The sequence below is a fragment of the Gavialis gangeticus genome, unplaced genomic scaffold (assembly GCF_001723915.1).
Source record: "Gavialis gangeticus isolate Ggan-Ray unplaced genomic scaffold, GavGan_comp1, whole genome shotgun sequence".
NCBI classification, from domain to species: Eukaryota; Metazoa; Chordata; order Crocodylia; family Gavialidae; genus Gavialis; species Gavialis gangeticus.
The window spans coordinates 115,928,241-115,952,081 of record NW_017729025.1 but is presented as its reverse complement, the minus strand read 5'-3'; the positions used below and the strand labels follow the sequence as shown (position 1 = coordinate 115,952,081).

Sequence of the window (23,841 nt, the reverse complement as noted above, 5' to 3'; positions counted from 1 at the left end):
GGGAGGTCTGTCTGCATGGTCGCAGGCTTTTTGAGTGGCTGCTGGAGTGGGAGGGTGGGAGTGTTGCCAGCCCCCAGCCCCAAGCTAAAACTCTGAGGCAAGGGGCAGAGGGGGGAGGGGCAGTGCATGCATCTGTTGATGATACAGAGCTTTTCAATCTCCCTCCCTGTTTCCTCATACTGTCTGCAGCAAACTGACAGGGAAGCAAGCCAGCTGGGAACTTATAATGATAACAGTCTTTATCACCCAATTGGCAAAACAATGGCCTCCCTCCATTACTTCAAACTTCTTAAACAGCTTACCAGCTGACCTGTTGATTAGCTCCAAACAGACCTAAAAAGTCATTGTTCTGTCTGCCTATCCCAGTGAAACTGGAGAGAGACACACACACACAGACACCTCTTGGGATTAGCTAGCACACCACATGCCCAGGGTCCCTGAGGCTGGGGTCCGTGCTGTGGGAGATGGGAGAGAGGGAGGGGGGATTTCCTGCTTGATCAGTGAGGGGAAGGGGGGAAGCCAGGCAGACCCTGCTATGTCTGCAGTCTCTGCTGGAACCTCACACAGCATTAGCTAGCATACCACATCCTGGCTAAGGTCCGTACTGTGGCAGAGAGGAGGAAAGGATCCTGCTTAAGCAGCGAGTGATGAGGGGAGAGGGGGAGGGGGCATGGGGAAGCCAGAAGACCCTGCTGAGCCTGCACGTCTCTGGCCAGGGAGCAGAGGGGAGGAGCCAGACCTGCTGTGAAGCAGAAGCCCCACCCAGCCCAGAGAGCATGCTGGGATGCTGGGGGACTCTGATTTAACTTAAACCAGCAAGGGGTCTAGGACACACATTGCATAAACCAGTTTGACCCAACTCAGTTAAGTCTGATACTACATTCAGCCAGGTTAATCTCAAACCAGTTTCAGCCATTTTCAGACTGGTTTATGTGCACTGAATGTCTGTTCTGTTACAGGTTTAAACCCATTTCTGATCACATAAACCAGTTTATGTGTAATGTCTGTCCCAAGCCCCAAAGCAAAGGTGCAGGACGCTAGAAAAACCTAACTAATTTTTGTTCACATCATTTGGGATTCTTGTTCCTCATGCAACTCAGATATGTAATTACATGAATTGTGACCTATGAAAGGAGATAGACAGACCCTCTAATTCAGTATCATAAATGTTGTTTGAACATCCTTGTTCAGTGGGGATTAGCAGGTGGTAGTGGCTTCTTTATCCTTAAAAGATATTCATTCATCTTGACACACCTGGAGAGTAACAGCAAATTATCTACAATATTTGCTGTACCCCCGGGGAAAATGTCCCTATTCTCTTGTGATAGCTTGTCTTCTGTGTGGCAACACAGAGTACTTCAGCATATGCACTAGGCCAGATGAAACTTAAATTCTTTAATTTCTTTACCTGTTTGTACAAAAGAAGTTTGATAAACACTATATTAACTGCCTCACTAAGCTCCTGCAACAGAAGTACCAGGCCAGTATATTCACTAATAAATCAAACACTTTTAAGATGTTTTACAAATCATTTCCAGATGAAGAAAAAATTAAATTATATAGGTTAGGAACTTTTATTTTGTTTCAGTACTAGCAACCAGAGCTCCCAAACTATGTGGGTTTTTGTACAGATGTGTAAACTGCAGTTACTGCAGATAATTTAACAGCTAAGTTTTAGCAAGGCTAACAGCAAGCAGATGACTGCCTGTACTCAACTCGGCTATAAAAAGATTTAATGAATGGACAATGAATGTGTCTTTCACAATGCATCTGACTGATTCTCAGTTGCAGGATGCATTTACATGCTTCTCTCTTCAACAACAAAGATATACAATTATTTTTTCACATACTTTTTCCTCTCCCGTATACAGGCTTTGCTTACACAAGAAATCTCAGCTATGTATTAGAAGTATATGAACCAGAAACTAACTGATCCACAATACTTGTAGGCAAAGAATAAAAGTGCCCCTCCTGCCCTGTTTTACTGGCACTAAGCAACTGCCTCTGAGTTCCTGTGGCAAGATGGACTTCTGAATTTCTCTCTTGTTTTGCCAGCTACACCCTTGCAAGTGCCCTTGAAACTTTGTGTGGTGTAGTGAGCCCTTCCAAGTTCAATATTTTTAGGATGTTTCTGATGCCTAAGTGATTTATTTCTCCTTCCCTAAGTACACATGTATAGAAAACAGGTTCAATTTATCCCAGAGATCAGCAAGTCTCATTTTAGCAGGCTAAGTAACTTGATTTCTTTATACTTTCTGTATTCACTCATATACACAGACAGTCAACAGCACACTTATTGTTATGTTATGCAATTTCAATGCTACGTTTGCTCATTTTGGTCAATTTGACACTTTCCAAACAGACAGAAGCTAAGAGCCCTCCTACTGCAGTATCAGGAAAAAGAATGGGTGCTTAAATATCCATCACATAAGAAATGAAACGTATTTAAAGAAAAACTTTAGGGTCTGAAGGATATTCTAAGCCTTAACATATACTCTGACATTCTCAAGATACCTTTTTAGCCTCAGGAATAAAATTAGAAGTCTGAGTCTCAAGTAAATCAGATCCAAAGACTTTTTTTCCCAAGGTTTCTGATCAGGAATCAACTTCACAGGAATTACTTAACACTAAGAGCCAGTGCTGGACCCACCAGTCAATATAGTTATACAAAGACAAAGTGCTTGAGGAATGCTGAATATCAAGATGAATTAAATGTCTGTGTAAACAACACATTTTCATTGCCGGTTTGCAAAGTATGATGGATGTGATCAAAATATGCAACCAGGAAACTGTCTTAAAATGCAACTAAACAAACAATCATTTCTGCTGCTAGAATGACTGAAGGACCACTAGCAACCCAAAACTTTTCAATTTTGTATAATTTGGGTTTGCCTCTTTTGTGCTGACAGCACTCTGGGATCAGACCATATGCTTTTCCCTCACGTTATGCCAAACTTCTGTCAGCTCTTCTTCTTGCCTGACCACTATCCCTTTGCTACTGCCAACCATCAGCACACCACTTTATCTTCCTAACCGGAGGGTGGAACATGCACTCTACCCACAAAGTCTGCCTTCAAATTATAAAAGAAAGAAGGAAAGAAATAACAAGCCAAGAAAGGTCAGCTTGGTTTGGTATCTGGTTTAAATTCAAAGTTTTGATCCATACAAATTTCAACAGCTTAGTGAAAGCATTTAAGAATGGGCACAGGTCCTGAGCTTTACAGCATGGTCCTTCTGTAACAAGGCCAAAATACTCAACATTCAATCCAAATATTTTCTTTCAGGTTCACATCAATTCAAACCCAGTGTTCATTTCATTTTAAATCTAATTAAATTGTGCAATGCAGCTGGACTTTTAAATAAAAAAAGCCTTCTAAGTTGTTTTAAAAACATTCAGGCCCCTAACATGCAATAAAAAACCCAAAATTTTTCTCAAAATTAGCAATCATTGTCAGGACCATGAAGGAAGAGATTTGTCTCCCAAAGACAGGTGGGAAAGGTAAAGCATGATGTAGTTTCTTTTATTAAAAATGTGTATGGATTTCAAAACTTAGTCTGAGAAACCTGGTAACTGCAAAATTTGTGTCACATAGGCAGTGTGGCCCACAACTGGAGCAAATAGGCATTTTGCCCCAAACTCAGGCATTCTGGGGAGCCCAGACTGCTCAAATGTAACTAAAAATACCAATCTTCCTAAATCCACTAGCCACATGGAATATGCATGCATCAGGGAAGTCAGGGTCTTACTTACATTTGAGACAACCCAGACCAGAAAATGTCTGTGGGTGGCACTGAGCGGTGTCAGTAGCAGCTTCCTGACTCTACTCATCCCAGTGTTAGGGGGGGGGAGGAGTTCATTCAAACCTAAGCCATCTCTTCTGGGAAAGTCAAATAATACAGGCTTCTGTGAAACAGATATTCTCCCCTGGGAACTGGACTGGGACTGCCAAACACATTTCATATAAACAATTCAACAGCCATCACATGGTAACAATTTTTGTTTACTGCTGCCTAGGGCTAGGTATATTTCTACTTGCTAGGTCCTGGGCCCATACTTTAGACTTATCTGCTTTGCCTCTGATAACCCACCGTTAGAAGCCCTTTCATTTGCTGAAAGAATGAGGAACCAGCAGAGTGTTCAGTCTAAAGGAACTTGCTTGCTGCCACAACAGCATGGTCTCCAGTACAAGCATCATGCTTTACATACTCTTTCCTTATAAATGCAGTTGCCTATGGAGGGACTAATTCTGTACCACTGAAGCATAGGGCAGTTTTTATATTTATCTCCATAAAGTCCATATTCAAGTCTGTCAGTTTGTCCTGTTCCTGTGGGGCATTTTGGGGGGAGAAGGAGGACTTATTTAAAAACAAACAAAACACAAGCACCACACACATGCTCACACTGCTTGTCCTGGTTTAAAATTCTTGTGTCCTCTTAAAACATTAGCCAGAACATTAAATTATTCAGGTCTAGGAGAGACTTGGCAAACATTAAATTATTCAGGTCTAGGAGAGACTTGGCAAAGGGAGGAGGTATTAGTGTGTGAAATAAGGACACAGGCCTGCAAGGGATCTCCTTTGTCTGGTCCCCTGTTATTCATAGACTGATTCATAGATTGTTAGGGGCTGGAAGGCACCTTGCAGATCATCGGCTCCAGCCCCCCTCCACACACCCCCGGCTCTAGGCAGGAAGACAACTGGGGTTAGGTGACCCCAGCGAGGTGACTGTCTAATCTCTTGAAAACCTCCAGAGTAGGTGACTGCACCACAGTCTCGACACCCTGACTGTGAAGGAGTTTTTCCTGGTATTAAGCCTGAAAGAGGCCTTCCAGGAGTTTGTATCCATTGGTCCTGGTCTTCCCCAGGGGTGCCCTAGTGAACAAGCTCCTGATGCACTCCTCTGATACAGCAGTAAGCTGCTATCGAGTCCCCTCTCAACCTTTTCTTCTATAGGCTAAAAAAGCCCAGGTCCCTCAGCCTTTCCTCGTATGGCTTGCCTTGCAAGTCCTTGTTCATATGGGTGGCTCTTTTCTGGACCCTCTCAAGTTTTTCCACATCCTTATTTAAGTGCAGTGCCCAGAACTGGATGTAGTACTCCAGCTGTGGGCTCAACAGTGCTGAGTATAGTGGGAGTATTACTTCCTTAGTTTTACACAAGATGCATTGGTTGATGCATGCCAGTGTGTTGTTTGCCCTGCTGACCACCGCCTCGCATGGACGGCTTGTATTCATACAATGGTCAATAATTATCCCTACGTCCCTTTTGGCCGTGGTGCAAATCAACCTTGTCACCACCGAGCCTGTATGTACGTTGAGAGTTGTTTGCCCCCAGATGGAGCACCTTACACTTGGAAGTGTTAAACTTCGTCTGGTTCCAGTCTGCCTGGCTCTCAAGCCTGTCCAGGTCCACCTGTATCTGCAACCTATCTTCTGGCATGATCATGCTGCTCCATAACTTGGTGTTGTCCATGAACTTGGCCAGCAAGCTTTTCACTCCCCCATCCAAATCATTGATAAAGATGTTGAAAAGCACCAGTCCAAGCAAGGACTGCTGAGGGACACCACTGGCCACTTCACACCAGGATGACACATCCATTCAAGAGAACTCTCTGAGTCCTACCATGCAGCCAGTTTCCCACCCACTAAACTGTCAAGCAGCTGAGCCCACAATCTTCCAGATTATGGCAGGCACTTAAACTCAATAACCCAAGAGGTAGTTACGAGTCCATATATCCTTCTGTCAGAAACATACAGCCCTCTTTGCTGTAAACTTCTCAATTTGCCTGGTTTAATTTCTCAAGGATTATACAAACTTAAGTCACTTAATCGATTTAAGTCATTTAAATTTATCAATAATCCAAATAAATGAACTGACCTATTTTCCTGTTCTATCTACCCCTCTACTTTTGTTTTTCTCAAGCAGAGAAGCTGCTTTTTTAAGAGACACATTAGAAATGAAGTCCGTGCTGTTTCTTCAAAGACGGGGAAAAAGCAGTCACAATTATGCCATGGAACACTACATTGACACTAGTGTCTAGTTCTTCAATGCAAACAATCTAATTTACAAGACATGTGCTACTGTAATTCTCTGGCCTAGTGCATGTCAATGCCTCTCTTCCTACTGGCTGGCTCCAGAGATTATACAGCCTAGACTGGCTTAGCTCAAATGACAGAAGGAGTTTTGATGCTGAAGGTTCAGGATTTAATCACTACTATACTGTCTGTACCTGTGTGAAGCCAGGAACTAGCAGCAGCAAATAGGAAAGGTGATACTAATTGCCTTTCATTTTCTTTTTCCCCAAGCAACAGCCCACACTACCAAGAGGCACTTTGTCTGACAACTGCAGGTCTCAACTGATGCAAGTAAGCTAGAGGATTGCCTTACCATAAATCACAGGTATTAGCAGTTTCTTCTTCCTCCCACTGCTTTTTTTGTAAATACCGTGTCTCATTTTCTTTTTAACATACAGTCCATAATTATTTGTGTCACTTCATTCATGACGTTGATTTTCCCTTTGGACCGATATTCATTTTTTTCAAGGCTTAAGCACTATAGTAACACACTATGCTCCCCCACTTTATGGCAAGAGGCAGAAGGCAGCCAGTTGTGGGACAGCTGGATGGGTAAGGGTGCACTGAGTTTGGAAAGTGAAGCAGGACACATGAGGAATGGGAAAAGAAGCGTTTCCCATTGCAACATCTACACGAGACATTTACTGCACAGCAGACCAATTAGCTGCGCAGTAAACATCACGCGTCTACACATGCACCCCTATTAGGCTGAAGTAAACTAATTAATTCCACAGTAGCACACATGGAAACGCAGTCCTGGCTGGCTGGGGCATAAGGGTGTTTCAGTACAGGGGCTGCCTGCCAGCTAGCCCAGCACTGAAGCACACTTGCAGCCCAGCCAGCTGCTCTGCGGCATGTTCAGCCAGGGGAGCAGCCCCAGGATGGCAAGCTAATCCCACCCTCCCCATACTCCCTGCCAACTGGGGCTGCTCTGACCCAACTCAATGTGCTGTGGTCCCAGTTGCACGTGCAAATGTGGAATCTGGGAGCAATAAACTCCAGAGCAATAAGCTCCAGAGTTTATTCATGTACATTAATTGCATGTGTAGACATGCCCAGTGACTGTTTAAAAAAAAAAAAGAAATAAGCTTCAGATTACGGGTGGAAATTTTGATACAGTCAACAGTTACTTTCATTCTTCCAAGACAGGGCTATGCCACTAGAATCCACAAAAACATTTCCATCTCAACTGGCAGTATGTATGAAATTCCCTGGGCAAAATACCATTTCTTATCAATTCCAACTGCGCAGTTGTATACTCTATCTTTTATATATAAATTCATCATTTTTTCTTTTTATTTGGCTGATGGTGGCAGAGGTAGTGCACTCTCAAACTGTGACTAAGTGGAGAGACACGAACAGTGGGAGCTACTATTTAGGGCACCCATTACAGCAGCGCATTGATTCCATCTTTTTGCTCTTGATGGCTGCTAGGGCACACCTTGTGTGGAAAAGTTTGGAAACTCAACTGTGTACTCCTACATGTACTGAGGGGAGACAGGACAGGTATTCCCCTCGCAATACCACTCAGATAAGTGCTATGTGATGGGGGCAGCAGGCATACCCATAGCATGGCAGAACAGTCTCTTCAGTCCTGGATTTTGCAACAGCAGGGAAATCTCTAGAATTTTTGCTCCATTTGTGAAATAAGTCCTGCCTGCCTACCTCCAGAAACATGACAGACTCTCAGCTGCCTTTGTTGGCAAATGCACAACATTTCTCAATTCTGTGAACAAAGCCACAGATTTCTTCCCTCAGGAGTGGCAGCTGGTGTCAAGTAGCCACACATGAAACCAAACCAGCTTTAGGAAAGGTAACACAAGGACAGCTGGGGACCTTGGTGAAGTCAGTGAATCCCAGAGTATTGAAGGGAGACAGGTGCTGTTGGGATAGGAGGTAGACTTGGCGTGGGAAAGTCTGACGGTAGGATTGGTGGTATTGGAGGGTGCATGGAGTAACATGGAAAAACAGGTGTACATGAAAGCTGAAGACACCTTGAGACTGTGTTTTGGGGAGCAATGGCAATCCTGGGGGTGGGAGGTTTGCATATCTGGTACATCTAAGAAGTCTCTGCAGCTCTACCTATGCAAAATAGCTATTGCAATGGAGCCCCCTAGTGGAGATGTACCATACACTGATGGAAGCAGTTCTGCATATAGTGGCACTACCTCCTAGGACAAGATAAAGAAAACTGACCAAAAATAGCACTATCTGCATCTACTCCAGGGGCATTACTGGCAGGGCTGTGACATCTGAGAGCTGAGATATTTTTCATCCTCTTAACTGACACAGCTATGTCATAGTGTGTAATGCAGATATGGCCTGAGACAAATTTCCCCTTATACTTCTCAGTGACCAGGCACCAGCAAGAGCTGCAGAGAAAGCAAAAGCACAGATGCCACCTAGTTGCCTGAAGCCATCATGGTCCCTAATGGCCAACAGGAGGAATTGAAAGACTGCAACTAACTTCCTGCTTGCATCCCAGATAAACATGAGGTTAGTTGGGATTGTAGTTGGGATATGGAATGACTATGTACACAGATGCATCAGTATCTCTCAAAATACGTGACTTTTGGCAACCCTGAACCATGATTACACCATGCTGCACAGTGTGATACATCACAGACTTAATGGACTCCTCTACCACTAATACTATGCATGTTTTGGAGAGGGAGGATGGTTCTCCACCTTCCCTGCTGAAAAGCAGAACTCAGAGACACAATCCTTTCAACCTGTTAGGAACCTTAGCAATTTATGGCACCCAGTCTGAATGGCTAGCTGGGATGTGTTAGCCTGGCTAGCCCTGCATGCTGCCTGATTGGCAAAAGGGGTAGTAGGACTTCTCTTTAAATCTACCTGCAGTGATGTGTCTGGGGGACCTGCAGCTTTTGCTTCAAGCCAGTTTCATGGCTCTGTGGTTTTTGTCTCCTGATCCCTGACCTTGGTTCTTGACCATTAGCTTACTTTTTGTTCCTATTTTCAGTCCTAAATCATGGACTAGACTGCCCCACACGCCCTAAATCATGGACCAGACTGCCCCACACGCCCTGGTCTGCAAAAGCCACTGATAACAATTTTATCCATTTATATTTTCATCTCCATCCATTCTGCCCTGCCCACTCCATCCCTGACCTGCCACTTACAGCGACTAAAAGCTGTAGGGCCAGACACAGAGTACACACTGATTCCAGTCCCTCTCCAGCTTGGTAGCTGTGGCAGTGGCAGCTCTAGCACTGTTCCCACTGCAGCCAGGCCAGGAAAGGCCCAGAAGCAGCATGCGCTCTGGGTCTGGGGCCAGAGCCAGAACTCTGGGTAAGTGGCAGCAGAGGGAAAGAAGACGGGGAGGATGGGACAGAGGCAGCACAGAGAAGAGGCAGGGGAGGGAAGGCAGCATAGGGCAGGATAACAGAAGGCAGGAGTGGGGGCAGCAAACCAGTCCCCTTTCACCTTATACTAGAATCCAAGATAAGAGGCTTTTTCCCCATGGTTCCATCATGTTAGAATGATCAAATGTCAGAACAGAAACCTGTTCCAACAAGACGGATGGAAGTTCAAACAAACTACACATTCAGAGAGAGAAGAAAGATAAAATGAACTACATTCTAATGATTATTAGTCATGTTGGAGCACTGAAGCCATATATGGTATACAGTTTTCAATCCTATTCATCATTCATACTTATATCAAGCCAAGAGGTAAGGACAACCATTTAATCTGAAGTGCTAATGAAATGACCAAGCCACTGCAGTTTATTTTCCATCAGTCAAGGCAGGGGGCATGAATACTAGGGAGATTACAAAGTTCAAAATGCACGGAATAGGACACAACATGAGAATCTGGACACTACTGGAAAATTTGGACACTAATGCATATTTAAATTTGGAAGCCCACCTCCTTCAGAGAAGAGAATGGGTGTGGATGAAGGATTTTTGATGACTCCTGCCTTGTTGTTATTGTTGTAGTTGTCTGTTAAGTGCTAGCAATGTGTTCAGCTCTGTAAAAGACACAAGGGAAGAAGATGTGGTTCACACATCTTCTGAATAGTCTAAATGGATATGACATATATGGGAAACAAAACATGCTGAGTAAGGGCCACTGAAGGAAAGACAGCTATTTGTTTCAGCAGAAATTGGATCCTGCCACTCTAGTTTATTTTACATTAGTCAGGGTAGGAGGCATGAATACTAGGAAGCTTACGAAGTTCAAAATACATGGGAAACAACAGAGGCATGGATCCATTGAACTCCCAGTGACAGCAGAAGGGCAATTTAGTGTGCAGTCTTTGCAAAGGTGGCAGGATATGGGAACCACTAAAATTCTGGCCGCAGTTTAAACTGGATCCTTAAAATGTAGGATTTTGTTTTTTAAATAATAAATTGGAAGGATGATGACATTTTTGCTACTGTAATTCAATACTTCAGGCTGTATCAAAGGCGGTGAGTTGTTAGACTTTAGCCCTTTGTACATGTGACAGGGGGGGTTTCCACATTGTCTTAATCTGTCTCCCTTAAAGTGACACAATGAGTGTCAATTTATGCTGTCACTGTTACAGCTGACAGGTCAAAAATCTCCAAATTGCTCCAAGCGCTATTCAAAGTTAAATACGGTAGGGGCGCTGCATAACAATTCAACCCTGCAGACCTCTTAGTACTAAATTACAGCAGGGGGCAGTAAACTACAGCTCACACAGTGTGATATGTGCAGATCAGTGACAGTTGTTTAGTTTTATTAATTGACATATTTTACTTAAGTGTAACGTTCATTACATAGTTCGAGCACCCCAATCTTCAACACATCCTAGCTGTCAGTAGAGTGAATTTGGTGATGACTAACACAAAAAGGATTCTTTTAAACATTTATTTAATTTAATTAATGAACTTGAAAGAAAGGTCAGCAGATTGATCCATGTTGGGCTCTTCAGCTACACCTGGTGCACCGAAACATTTATTACACAAAAAACCTGTGAATTACACTGCAAATTGCCTGAAAGTATACCAGTGAATTGTAGTGATATCTGGTGGGCAAGGAGGCTCAGGTCATGTAATTTGGCAAGTTAACATGTATGTGACATGTACACATGACAGATTTTTTGTCTACAATGGGACAACTTGCCACAATCAAACTAAAATACATCGGAGGTGGTCTATATTACCACACTCCAGGACAGTCAGTCTGACATGACAAAACTTTGTGCACGTCATTATGCTAACCAAATGGTGATTTTTTTGTCAAGTTTCATCACATGTACATGGGCAAGTCGCCATGTGTACAAGTGCCCAAGTGTTCTAATTTGGGATTGACTTTAACCACCATAAAACCTGCTGCAAAATAGAAAGTGAAAAGGGAAAACTTAAGTATAAGCATCAAAATTTTCTATGTGGAATCAATAAAACTGGAACAGGTTTTCATGGAGAATGTCAACACTTTTGCTTCTTTTGCCATTGGGAACTGAAAATTACAGAGATCCCCACACAAAAAACTCCCCAAAAATACTGAGACAGTTGAACTTGAAAAATTTGGAGGCTCTCATTTTCATTTTTACCAGGTCACTTATCCTACTCCTTGTTAATCATTCATTCTTTTAGTATCTACCATTACTACTGCTAACTAAGGCAGCAAGATTTTTCACCATTACTGTTTTCTTGATCTGCAAAAAATATAAAACCTTCTTTTCTTTTTTCAATAAAGCTCTTTGCCTTGACCCTAGTGAAGAACAAAGTCCATGTGCAAATTATTAATAACTTCAGAGTAAAAGAATGTATATGAAAAATCCTAGAACTGGTGGCTTCTAGGCAATATCTAATGAGAGAACTTAATAGGAATAAACAAAGGCACATGTTACTCAACACCCAGGGAAATCGATCCTTTTTCTCATTTCTCTAGCACTGCATACTAATTTGTTGTAGATTTGACACTGATCATTGAAATTCAACTAATGACAAAACTCGTTATCAGTATTTTTCTAAATTTATGTAGTTTACAATATTTTATAGGATCCTGAACCACATGGATAATCTTTAGCTAGAATCTATCCTCAATTTCCCTTTGGTGCCTGACTGTCTCTGGTTAGAAGCCATGGCAAAGACTGACTTTCCAAAAAGTGCCCTACCCTGTGACCTCTTCAGTCTATTTCCACCTCAGTTCTGCATCCTGGCTTTGCAATCCTTTCAGAAAGATTACTAGAAACCCTAAACAAGTGAGAAGGAATCATTCTGCTGGCCATGTGTGCGCATCTGCACACTAACACACATTAAAATAGTTGGGGAGTTCCCATTTCAGGAATGAGAATCTGTCATTGCTTGCAGCAATAGTGCTTGCCCCTAGGCAGATGAGTACAGAGAGTGCTCTGAAAAAGAGACTCTGTGTTACTTTGTGTTGTAAGAGCAAGAGCAACACAGTCAAATGGTTTCTAATGCAGTGCTTTAAAAGAAGAAGAAAACAAATGATATATCAGTGTTAGCACTGGCCAAAATTTCTATTCCTCAGGAAATTCCAAAATTCTAAAAAAAGTTGCTTCCTGTTTGGGGACAAAAAGTAGAAATGTTTGAGCTTCCTGCAGGAGACAATAATTGAAACATTTTGTTTTGGACCACAAGTAGATACAAGGGTCAATGACTCCTCAACTGCATGAAAGCTCCAAAACAAGGAGATTTGGAAATCCCTGTTCCAAATCAGTCTACGCGGTGAGGCTGTCTCCACACTGCCCTCTAGGTGATATGTCAAAAAACCAGGCAGATTTCTGACAGCAACCACTGACCGGTTGTTTGGTTAGAACTTTAACTGAAACAATACATGAAACTTCGGGGCTTGAAACAGGAAACAATTACATCCAAAAAGGTGTAATCAGCCCTTATTAATGCTCACTTTGCTAGGTTTCTCTCTATCTTTTTTCTTGAATTTAACTCACTTTGCCGTATCTCACAAAACATCACTGTCTTGATCACACGACACATGCCCCATTAACAGATGCTGAAGTAAGTGTATTGGGATGCTTTTGGTCAGCCTCCAGCCTCTTGCTTTGGGTGGAGTCACACATTGCTTGCACAGAAGGTCACGGCAACAAGGTCAACACATTAATTCAAATTTTAAATGGTCCATAACCAAGCAGGGCCTCTTTGTACAATTGCTTGGTTGTTTCATGCTATGAGATGATAGAAGGGAAATTAACTCCACATCCTCCACTTGCACCCCCCATTTCCCCTCCCCCCCCCAAAAAAGAAAGATGAATATCCCTAGCAAAAGAGAAATTGGAACAAACTGCCCTTTCCAGACAGTTAAAGTTGACCAAGTTGAAGGAAGGCTTGCCCCTTTCAGCTGTGGGAAAATAAAAAAAACAGGTAGGCTAAAAGATTCCAGTCCCAAGGGATCAGTCTTCCCATCAAAACAGTGCTGGAGTTACTTTAGATCTAGACCAGTAAAATCCTGTGGCCATGCACTCACAGGACATCATAACTTGAGGAGTGTGGTATTCAAGGATCTTGTTTGCTTACTTACTCCTTTGCATGAATCTGAACTCTCTGTGGATTCATTGTTTTGCTGATTTTTTGGCTTCCTGACAAAACATCTTTTCTGGATGGGTTAGCCTTCGGCAGTTCCAACTCTGTGGCCTTCCTCCATCAGTATGGGTTTGGAAGGCTACTGATGTTTTCTGCTGGGTGAGGTCCTAAGAAATGACATTTTTCTATCCTTATGAAATCAGTAGAAAAGTCTGCCAGCACCCTTCTTCAACTGACTTAAAAATAGGCCAAATGGAAATTCCCATGACCCCATACATTTAAGAGAAAGCATCAGGAGTATAGGGCTAAAATAATTTATCTTGGCTATTGGACTTATTTTGGCTATAATAAATATTTTGGCTTCCTTTCCTATCAGTTTGCCAATAAAAACATAGATCCAAGTTTTTTCAAACTGCAGCATTATAGCAATTTTGAAAATGACAAAGTGAAACATATACCACGAATAAAGGGCTATTCATGCTATAAATGCCTTTTTGTGCTGTGTTTTGCATTCTGGACTATAACTTACAAAAATATTGTGCATACTTGCCCAATAGTTTATCTTAAAAAGTCTTTTTTACAGAAAATTACATTACTGTTGTACAAGCTAGCTCTCTCCTATCTAAACTCTATATTGTCCGTGTCTCACTGAGACTTGTCCCACTGAGAATTTCTCTACCCCATTTTTGTTATTGTGAATAACTGACACTAGGGAAGATGACTCAGAAATTGAGGTTACAAAAACATCTGTTTATACTGAGGACAGTAATCCAGCATTGGTAGGTGTCGGTATGGTTTAGAAAGGGTAACACCCTCACCTCTGAGACAGAAGGTTCAAATCCCACAGTCACTATTAGGATCAAATCCAATACTGTCATTTAAATTCAATATTGGAGGATTGCCATCACGTGTGATTATACTCTGAAGAGTGTCTCTAAAGCCAGCTTTGTGTGGTTATATCTGTATCTACTCCTATCAAGAAATAGTAATCTCTATTACAAGTAGTAGAGATTAAATATAAATCAAGTACTAATCACTCTAGCCTTGAAACCTCAAATAATAAAGATTAAAATAATTATAAAAATAATAAAGATTATATCACTGGAGCTTAGTTAACAATTAATATATGATACATGAGCCAGAAAGAAATCTAGATCACTCTCCTGTAGCCTGTTTCAGTCAGTAATGGCAGTAGACAAGATTCACTGCATAAAACATCCAGACGCACTGGAAAATTAAATGCCATTTATATATGGCTACTCTTACAAGCCAATGCTTTTAAACCAAGGTCCCTTCACCCAGACATCTTGTCTCACCATTTGTCACCCTCAATTACATGAGCCCTAATGTCCAAGCCTACCAGTGAAGCCTTAGGCCCTCTCTACACATGCAGGTAAAAGGTGTGATGGGATGTAATGCACAATCCACACAATCACGTATCACGATACCATTGCACCTTTCTGCCAGTGCAGGAGGAGCCTCATCCCGGGCTCCCCTTGCACCTGCAGAAAGCAAGCTCTTGCAGCTGGAAGTCCCCTCAATTGAGGAGGCTCCCAGATGTGAGGGTGTCCCACACACCCCTGGGGCTGGGGGATGACGGCAGCCACAATCTCCCAGGCTTGGGGCTGCATGAAACCCCTGGGCTTGCAGAACAAGACAGCTACAATCTCCAGGGCCCAAGGGTTTCACACGGGGCAAGGTGCATCCCTGCATTTGGGAGCCCTGTCAGCTGCCAGGGCTCCCAGCAGCAGGGGAGACCCTGCTACATGTACAAATTAAAGCTCAATAACAACCAGCTATAATGTTAGTATACATTTTCGAGGCCTAACTTTACAGCTGGCTAGAACTTTTTATCACATGATCAAAATTTTGCACATGTAGCTGGTCTTAAGATAATTACACAATACCTATAACCTGTAGAGGGACCTTACTGTGTCTGCTCTATTAACCTGTGTACTCCTGATACTGCTGGTAGTTACCTCATTGTTTGAGAGACCACAAGTGAGAGAAATGCTTGGAAAAGTTGCATTCCAATCTAAATTGTTACTTGACATGCACTGGGTTTTTTTGAGCCCTATTAGAGGTCCTTGCTCTATATTTTAAAGAGTTAAAAATGTGTAATATTTCAGATGCTGCTAAGTTTAATGCCATACTATGCAGGGTAGCCAGTTAGTTACAAAGCAGCAAATGATTTGTGGACATCAATAAAGTCACTGGTGTCTTTGAAAATGTCATTCAGGAACTTAAAAAGTTCCTGTTTCCTCTCATCCTTATACCCTTTCATGATAAGTTGAACTTCAACTATAAGTTTATGATTCTGTCAAGGGAAGTTTTCAGTTCTGAGCAAATGATTAGATGGAGCCATATACAATACCTTTATAGGAATGGCAGAGAACTCAGGAGAGCTCTCTGAAAACTGCAGTGAAAAAGAAAAGGCTTGGAGACTGAGAATATTAAAGTTCAACATGGGCCACTTCTGGCACCAGAGAGGCCTGCCATAATCCTCAGAAGGTATAGCCAGAGTGTTCAGGTGGCTTTTTTCCTTTTAAATTGTCTACTTCTGGTATGTACACAAACAGTTCCATAATTATGCCACAGATGATATGTTCAGAGGGTCAGCATAAGAGCTATATTTCACTTAGGTCTTTATAACAGGGCTTAAGAAGCTCTTAAACAGTGCCTGGGCCACCCACTTATCTTAAAGGCAAGGATGAATTTTTCCATATGAAAAGAAACCTGCCTGTCCTTTCATATTATGTTCATATTATATTCATAAGCTAGAGCCTTAACAGACCCTGCTTCAAGTCTTTCATAATGATTCAAACTCATTTTCCCTCTCTTAGTCAATTTTACAAGAGAAATTTTGAGTGACAATCATATGCCCTCAGGAAAATCAGTCATTGTTAGCACTACAAATGAAAAACACAGGTACAAGCTGCTTTATGTTGTGACTACGTAGGCCGTTTTAGTAAAGTATGTGTTTCACTATAAAAGCAGCAGATTCTTCATATAACATGGGAAACTTCATGCCATTATCTCCGTATATTTTTCCCAATGGGTTGTTTTATTACAAAACTCTCTTAAAAAATAAAAGAGAGTAAAACTCCCAAACTCTCGGAAAGAACAAAGTGAACCAATGCTTCCAATGTAATAATGGACCCATTAGCATATAAGCAATATTCTAGCTTTCTGTTTAATTTAGAAACTCTAAATTTTTGGCCTAATCCATTGTTAGAATAAACACTACTAAAAATGTTAAGGAAAAGCAAGGATGTAATACTGCCAAAAAAGGAAAAGACCAGTTATAGGAAAATTGCCATTTTCAGATCAATGACTTTTTATCTTATCATCAATCAAATGTTGATGCATATGAACAATGAAAAAAATGATTTTGCTAGCCAAAGGAATGGTGAAATGTTGACTTAAAATCTTGCTAAATTTAAATAACTGTCCATCAATTTGTACATCTGCACTTTCATCTGCGTGTACATTTTTATTTTGCATACTAAAATATTTTTCACTTGCACTGAATGTAAACAGACATCTTCCTAGTGAACTTAAAACAGATGGACTTTCTGTTCAAAGTTCAGAGAGCAGGACATGTTGCAATGTAAAAGTGCCTCAAGTTCACCATCTTGTGGAGACAATGAATGCTGCAGTTGGCATTTGGTTTTGGATACTATTGGCTCTGAAAGATCTGCACAAGTCTGTTACTATTCAGGAACATACTAAAACATATCCTTAAGTTTCAATGACTTCAGGGGAATTAAGGATTATTTATGCAATGTTTAGTGATGCATTGTTGATTTGAAGCCACAGAGATCAACAAATATATACAGACTGCAAACATTAGAAATATGTGAACAGTTCATTTAAAATATAACCCTCTTCTTCTCCCTCATATAAACTTCAATTTAAATTCAGAACAGAACTTTTGAGGAGCTCCAAAAAAGGCTGGGTATTTTTTTTTTCCGAACAGCTTTTTTATATTTCTAAATGTAAGGTTTCATCTGGACCTTTCATATCAAGCATTCCATGAAAATGATTCTCCCAGCAAGTGGTCTAAGCTTAGGTTTGTAGTTCACCTAAGCAGCAGTACACTTAAAAATAAGAAAGTAATAGCATAGGTAAGACTAACAGTTCCCAAACCATGGGTCGCAACCCCGAATGGGGTTCATGGGGTTGGGGTGCTGTGGGTTGGGAGAGAGGGGCCATGCTGAGGAAATGGGGTTGTGCTGAGCAAATGGGCCCATAAATGGGATCATGCTGAGGAAAAGTTTGTGAAGCACGGGGTAAGACCCTAACCACCACCTTGTTGAAATATGGCTGGAAACCTGCTCTCCAAATCATATTAAAACATGCACAATATATTTGCTACCTTTAAACAGTGACCAAAAATTACCAATATTGTTCCACTTCAAATAGTGCTGGGATTTGAATACAGTAGAACCCAGATACTTTGCAAGATTAGTTTCCTAACCCTGCCAGAAAACATAAGGGCTCCCAAATTAACTGGGCATATACAGAGCCACAGTGAACAGCTGTGAGGGAACACTGAAGTGCTCCAGCTGTTTCCCATGGCTTGTATTTCACAGCCATTTCTCCAATCAGCTGCACACAATGGCTGATGAGCTCTAGCTGAGTGGAAAAGCAGTACCCTTTGAAGTAAAAACCACAGCAGACAGCTAAGTGGCTTCTTCCTAATTTAACAACTTGCTATGAATCAAGTAGGTTGTGACCACTTGGATATGACCTTGGTTCTACTGTACCATTATGCATAGTATTTGAAAGCGAATTACATATACTTACCCACTTGTAATGTCATCAGTTCTTATATTCTTGCTCAGAACATCACCATCACTCATATAGCCAGTGGCATCCATGCTGATGCCTTCAAGATCTATTTCATCACCAGCCTTGTCTGAGATGTCCACATGGCAAACGTTACTACCACGGGTTGCTAGCTGTCTCCTCAAAGGTGCTGAATACATATAACGCCCAGACTCAGCATTGATGAAACGGCTTGCATTAGCTCTTGGTGGATATCCATTTCCCAACGATGGAGCATCACCTGCCTGAAGGCGGGGACTTGACTGTCCAAGTCTCCATGATAAAGGCGTTGGTCTTCCCGTCAAGCTGAGAATACTGCGACCACTTATTTCAGTTGTGACATTGGTGTCAAATGTAGTCTCCAATGTGCTTGAAAAATAAAACATTGAATTCAATCTGCACTTATGTCATACAGAAGCATTAGAGTTCCAGTGAAGGTTTTCATGTATCATGGAAAATTTGGTTTCCAAATACTGACAGAGTTTTCAAATGCAAGTGACACAACAGAAGTACAAGTGTGTTTCAGAAAGTAACAGCGATTTCAAAATAAAAAAAATTGTGGTGCAACAATCATTTACTGGACCACATCACTTCTTTATATAGTTATAAATGATGGGTGTGTTTGACAATGCTGCCTCAGTGCTCCCCACTGCTGTCTAGTTTATCACTTTGTTGTACACATACAGCATAGGCAGCTATTTTGCTGCTAGTTTCTGAAACATGCTCATATATTATGCAGTTCATGATCTACTCTAAAATAAGGAGCCCCCCTGCCAAGTCACCAGATGATTATCTTGTAGTGTTGGAGAAGGGGCAGGTGGAGAAATGTTAGGGGGTTTTTGCCAGGGATTATTCCTAGTATCCAAGCATATTTCTCCCTCTCAGTCAAAGCTAAACACAGTAGATGTTTTCACCATTCCAGGCAAGGGGATTAGGCTATTAAGCTGATTAAAAGAATACCTTTTGATTCTGAGCTGCTATTTTTATGAACTGTATTCTCCTTTCTAACTGCACTCAACAAATATCCCAATTAGGTTAGCAAAGCTTCAGCCAACAACCCATCGGCCACCTTTTTAACTAGTAAGTAAAACGCAGAAATATGAAAATCAGGATAATTGCCTAATTTTTTCAAAACTCTTAAGATTTTATATATGTTTATACAATACCTTGTTTACAAATGCATTTTATCTCTTGACTACTAAATGAAATGTCTGGCAAGACTCATATTGACCCACACCCTATATTCTACATGCCTACGTGGGTAAGTAAGCTCCTTCCCTTTCATTATAAATCCTAGCACAGCCTGCTTGGGTTTTTTTTTCAAATTCACAGTTTCAGTTGCTCTTCTCCAAGTCAACCATTGATTATCTTTTCCACTGAATTGACACACCGTTACCTTCATCTGTTAATATAGATAAAATGGGCTTAGACTACTCATAGTACAGTAAGCCTTGTGAAAACAAAAGCTGGCCTCATGATCCTGTGGTTCCAGTAATTAACTCATAATGAGCTGTCACATTAATTAAAATTTGACAAGGAAAACAGATGCACTGGGAGTTCATCTGTGCAGGTCCTGCCTTCACTTTAGATACAAAGCCAAGCTACAAACCTTCAGCTGCTAATTCTATGAACACTATGCAGGATCAGGCCCTTCACGTTGCCAAACTTCATATTCTCCTAAACCTCCCTTTGGATACTTAAACAAGATCAATCTCAGAGTGTGTTCAAATGCAATAACCGCTTTTGTTTATTTGAAGCATAGTTTAAATATTACTGGAGATTTCTAAATATTGCTTGACTAAAAAAAGTTATACATGTACATAACTAATAATATTATAAAGGTTTGTTTGTCCAAAGGCCAGTCAGGAATTCAAGTTATGCACTTTATCAAGCAGGTCAAACACAGTTCACCTGCTTGTTTAAACAGAATATTATAGATCTGGGGGAAATGCATTAAAGTCACTCATGAGTAAACCGAAGTAACATTTTAAATAGTAACTCTTGTACACATCAATTCAAACATCACCTAATGCATTTACAGAACACAGCTCTTTCTATGATTGTGCTTCTATATACAAGCAGCATGCTTTCTCCACCACCATCAGTTACTCCTCATAAATCTTGATAGGTACTGAACAAGGTTTAGAATCTCTGCTTTCCATAAAAAGAAGAAAAGCACAATAAATACTTAGTCAACTTAATTTCCGCCATTGTCAGCATTAATCATCTTCCAGAAGCATAACCCAGCCAAATTTTGGATCAATAACACCAGGACACAGGTTTTTCACTGTTCTAATACAGGAGCAATTCGTGCCATTACCTATGAGTAACCTGGGTTCCCCGTAAGCTGGACATCGTCTCCTCTAAGTTCTGTCGAAGATCAGCAATGTTCTTCACAGTTCGCAAGCGACGCGTTTCTGGATCCTCCCCTAAAAATGGAAAAGAAAATTTAAAAATAAAGAAATACCCTATATTAACTGGCAATAGGACATGGGATGAACCACCCCACTTCATGGGTCTAAGTCAAGTACAAATTCCTGCCTTTATGTAACTTATATATTATTTATGAAGAGAATATGATGTTAGATATCCATTGGAGAGCGACTCCCATTGGGCAAATTCCATTCATGTAGAAGGTCCTTCTGTTTGCTTGCTTGCTTTTTGGTGGGAGCTCAAAATAATTTTCAGGCCTGCAACACATTCAGGTGGCCACGTTGCAGCTATCTTTCAACAGCATAGGAGCCAACTTCATAGAAAACTTTCCAAAATTAGAAAAACAATATTCAAAGGCAAATTATGTGTTATTTCTGTTCCTAGTGCCACACTTACTTTCCTATCTTTTACTTAAGAATTACTTGTGTTTTTAATTCCTTGGTATCATTTTAAAAAGGTCCATTTGAAAACAATGTTTTTCCTGTTTTTAACTACAAAAGAACTACAAAACAACACAAAATAAAACAAAAACACACTTCTAGTGGCCTTGATGGAATTTATTTCTGCTTGCTTGTTCTCTGCAATCAATTAAAAAACCACTTCAGGTTGCTAACTCAGCTGTATGTTATCTATTTAGCTCCTTCAGTGTTGAAAAGAAGTGACTTATGATTCTTAGTGGTTCCATTGTGCATATTGTAAGCGTGTAAACTGAAATAGAAAGCCTCCAGAGAATGTATCAGAAACAACTCTGCTCATTAAACTAGGTTCTTTTCACAGAAGGAAATGATCTTATTCCAGTATACAACCAACATCTAAATGGCAAAATACTTAATACATCAAATTTAGTCATTTTTTTTTTTATACTTCAGTCTTGCACATTCTTTAAATAAGCGGCCCCTTTCTCCTAAAAGCTACCATGACACTGTGAAATGAACTGATCTACAAAACCGCTAGTTTTAGATGGCTGTCCACACAATGCATAAATCAGAAATTTTAAATGGTAATGATGGATTAATCGGCCTCCAAACTTTTGCTATTTTGTTTAAAAAAAAAATCCTTCCCTGAGAACAAAGGCCTCTCATGGTAGCATAATTCAAACTTCTCCATGTTAGCCCACCAACATGCTGCAGACCTGCCTAGGACATACCATTCTAGGGAAGAGAAGACAGACCATGGACTGGGTGAATACATGAATGACTCGTGCCTCCCAAGACTGGGAGCACCATGGCTGCAAGTGGGGACCTCCCACAGCTGCCAGTGTTGGTGTCGGCGGTGGGAGGCAGGGGGAGGGAGAAGAACGGTGAGTGGGGACTGCCTGCAGACGCTGATGGCTGTGTCGGATGTGAGGTGGGGGCGGGTGGCGAGTGGTGACTGCCCACAAAAGCCAGCGGCAGCTTCAAAGGTGGCCAATCTGAGCGGGGGGGCACGTGCCCCCGCATACTCCCCCCCCACACACACATCGCCTATGGGTGAATATAAATCTTTCTGAAAAAGGGAAGATGTGCAATTAGGTCTGTCTGTACCAGGGTGACAATAGGTTTCAGGCAGGTTGGAAACGAGAATGCCAAACTCTACCCAACCGAGTCTGCTGACATGTTCCAGCACCAAAGGATCAATAATGGGACTGCTTCAAACTCATTTCCAGCATCTGCACACTCAGGCCCGATAGAAGGCTTGAAAGTAGGCACTGGGGACAAGCCCACAGTAGCCCCACTAATGAACTTCCAGCTCTGGAACAGCTACTTCCTCCCACCACAATATAGACAGGCCTTAATTGATCCCTTGTTGTCTGTCTCAGAAGGGACAAGGCTGGAGGGGCATGTTCGTGACATTTTTCAATATGCGGAATTCATATTGACACTAACAATGCATTTCACATAGATAGGGAGTGGGACCTAACAAATATATCATTTCATGGAAATTGTTTAATTGGCTGTCTCCTGTGAAATAGCCAGTTCCCTGTGCTTTTCCATGGGGAACTGGCTATGTTCAAAAAGCCAGCAAACAGCTGGCAAAAAGCTGTCTTCTAGAATGGCAGGGGGAGGGGGAAGGGGGCAAAGTGAGAAAAAAAAAGGCAGACTACCCCACCAAAAGTCCCCTTCTCCAGATCTGGCACCCAGGAACTGGCACCCAGGAGCTGAAGCCAGAGCCTCATGTCCTTGATGGGAGCTACCCAGCTGAAACTACTTGCCTGGCACAGTGCAGCATGGCACAGAAGGACCAAGATCAAAAGCAGGAACCACTACTGGAGGTGGGGGGCACAGAGCAGCACCTGGCTGCAGCTGCACCGGGAACAGCCCCAGCAGAAGCTGCACACTGGCTGGGGCCTGGACCAGCAGGCACTGGTAGGAGCCTGGTGCAGGCTGTCATGGTGCAAGTGGGCAGTTATGGCCCCATGTGGAGTGCCACAGGGGCAGCTGTGGGCTGGATCCAGTCACCTGGTGGCCCGGATCCAGCCCACAGGCCATATTTTGCCCACCTGAGGTAGGGCTTTCAATCAATGCCTGGGAGGGTGGGACTTTTGGTGCCCCTCAGCTAGAGGCATGGGGGGGGAGGGCGCTTTCTCCACCTTCAAAATGGCAGCCCTGACTGTGATACGGCCATGAAATCAGGGGTCCCAGTCATATTACAGCCTTGTAATCAGCCACCAGAGCCCATGAATTTGGTAGGTCCCTACACATAGACCACCCAACCATCAGATAAATAGGACTTCCAACCTCAGCTAGACTGGAAATGGCAACCTAACAAACTCAGCTCTCCAATCCATAGAGACTCCGGGAAGGAAAAAGTTTGCATATATTTACTGATCTAAATATTACTAAAGTGCCAAAGAACATCAAAATATTTATAGGACTAGGGCCTGATAAAGGGTTGTGGTGCTCTTTCACAGATCATTTCTTCCATAGATAGGAAAGTAAGTGGAAGATAAGCTATTAAGAACACAGATAAGAGGCTTAGCTGAAATGAAAATAGTTGAAGTTATGTGCTTTGAGAGGCTCACTTACAAAAC

The 23,841-nt window shown here is 41.8% G+C and overlaps 1 protein-coding gene across 5 annotated transcripts in view; it reads right to left on the bottom strand.

Annotated features, from left to right (window-relative positions):
• The window catches only part of NAV2 (neuron navigator 2), a 501,690-nt gene that overhangs the window by 178,059 nt on the left and 299,790 nt on the right, over positions 1–23,841 (bottom strand). For all 5 annotated transcript variants that reach the window (XM_019519466.1, XM_019519468.1, XM_019519467.1 and 2 more), the window contains 2 exons: positions 20,719–20,827; positions 18,378–18,767 (listed from right to left, as the gene is read on the bottom strand). In XM_019519466.1, coding sequence (XP_019375011.1) covers positions 18,378–18,767; positions 20,719–20,827 — 499 coding nt within the window. The remainder of the gene's footprint in view (positions 1–18,377; positions 18,768–20,718; positions 20,828–23,841) is intronic.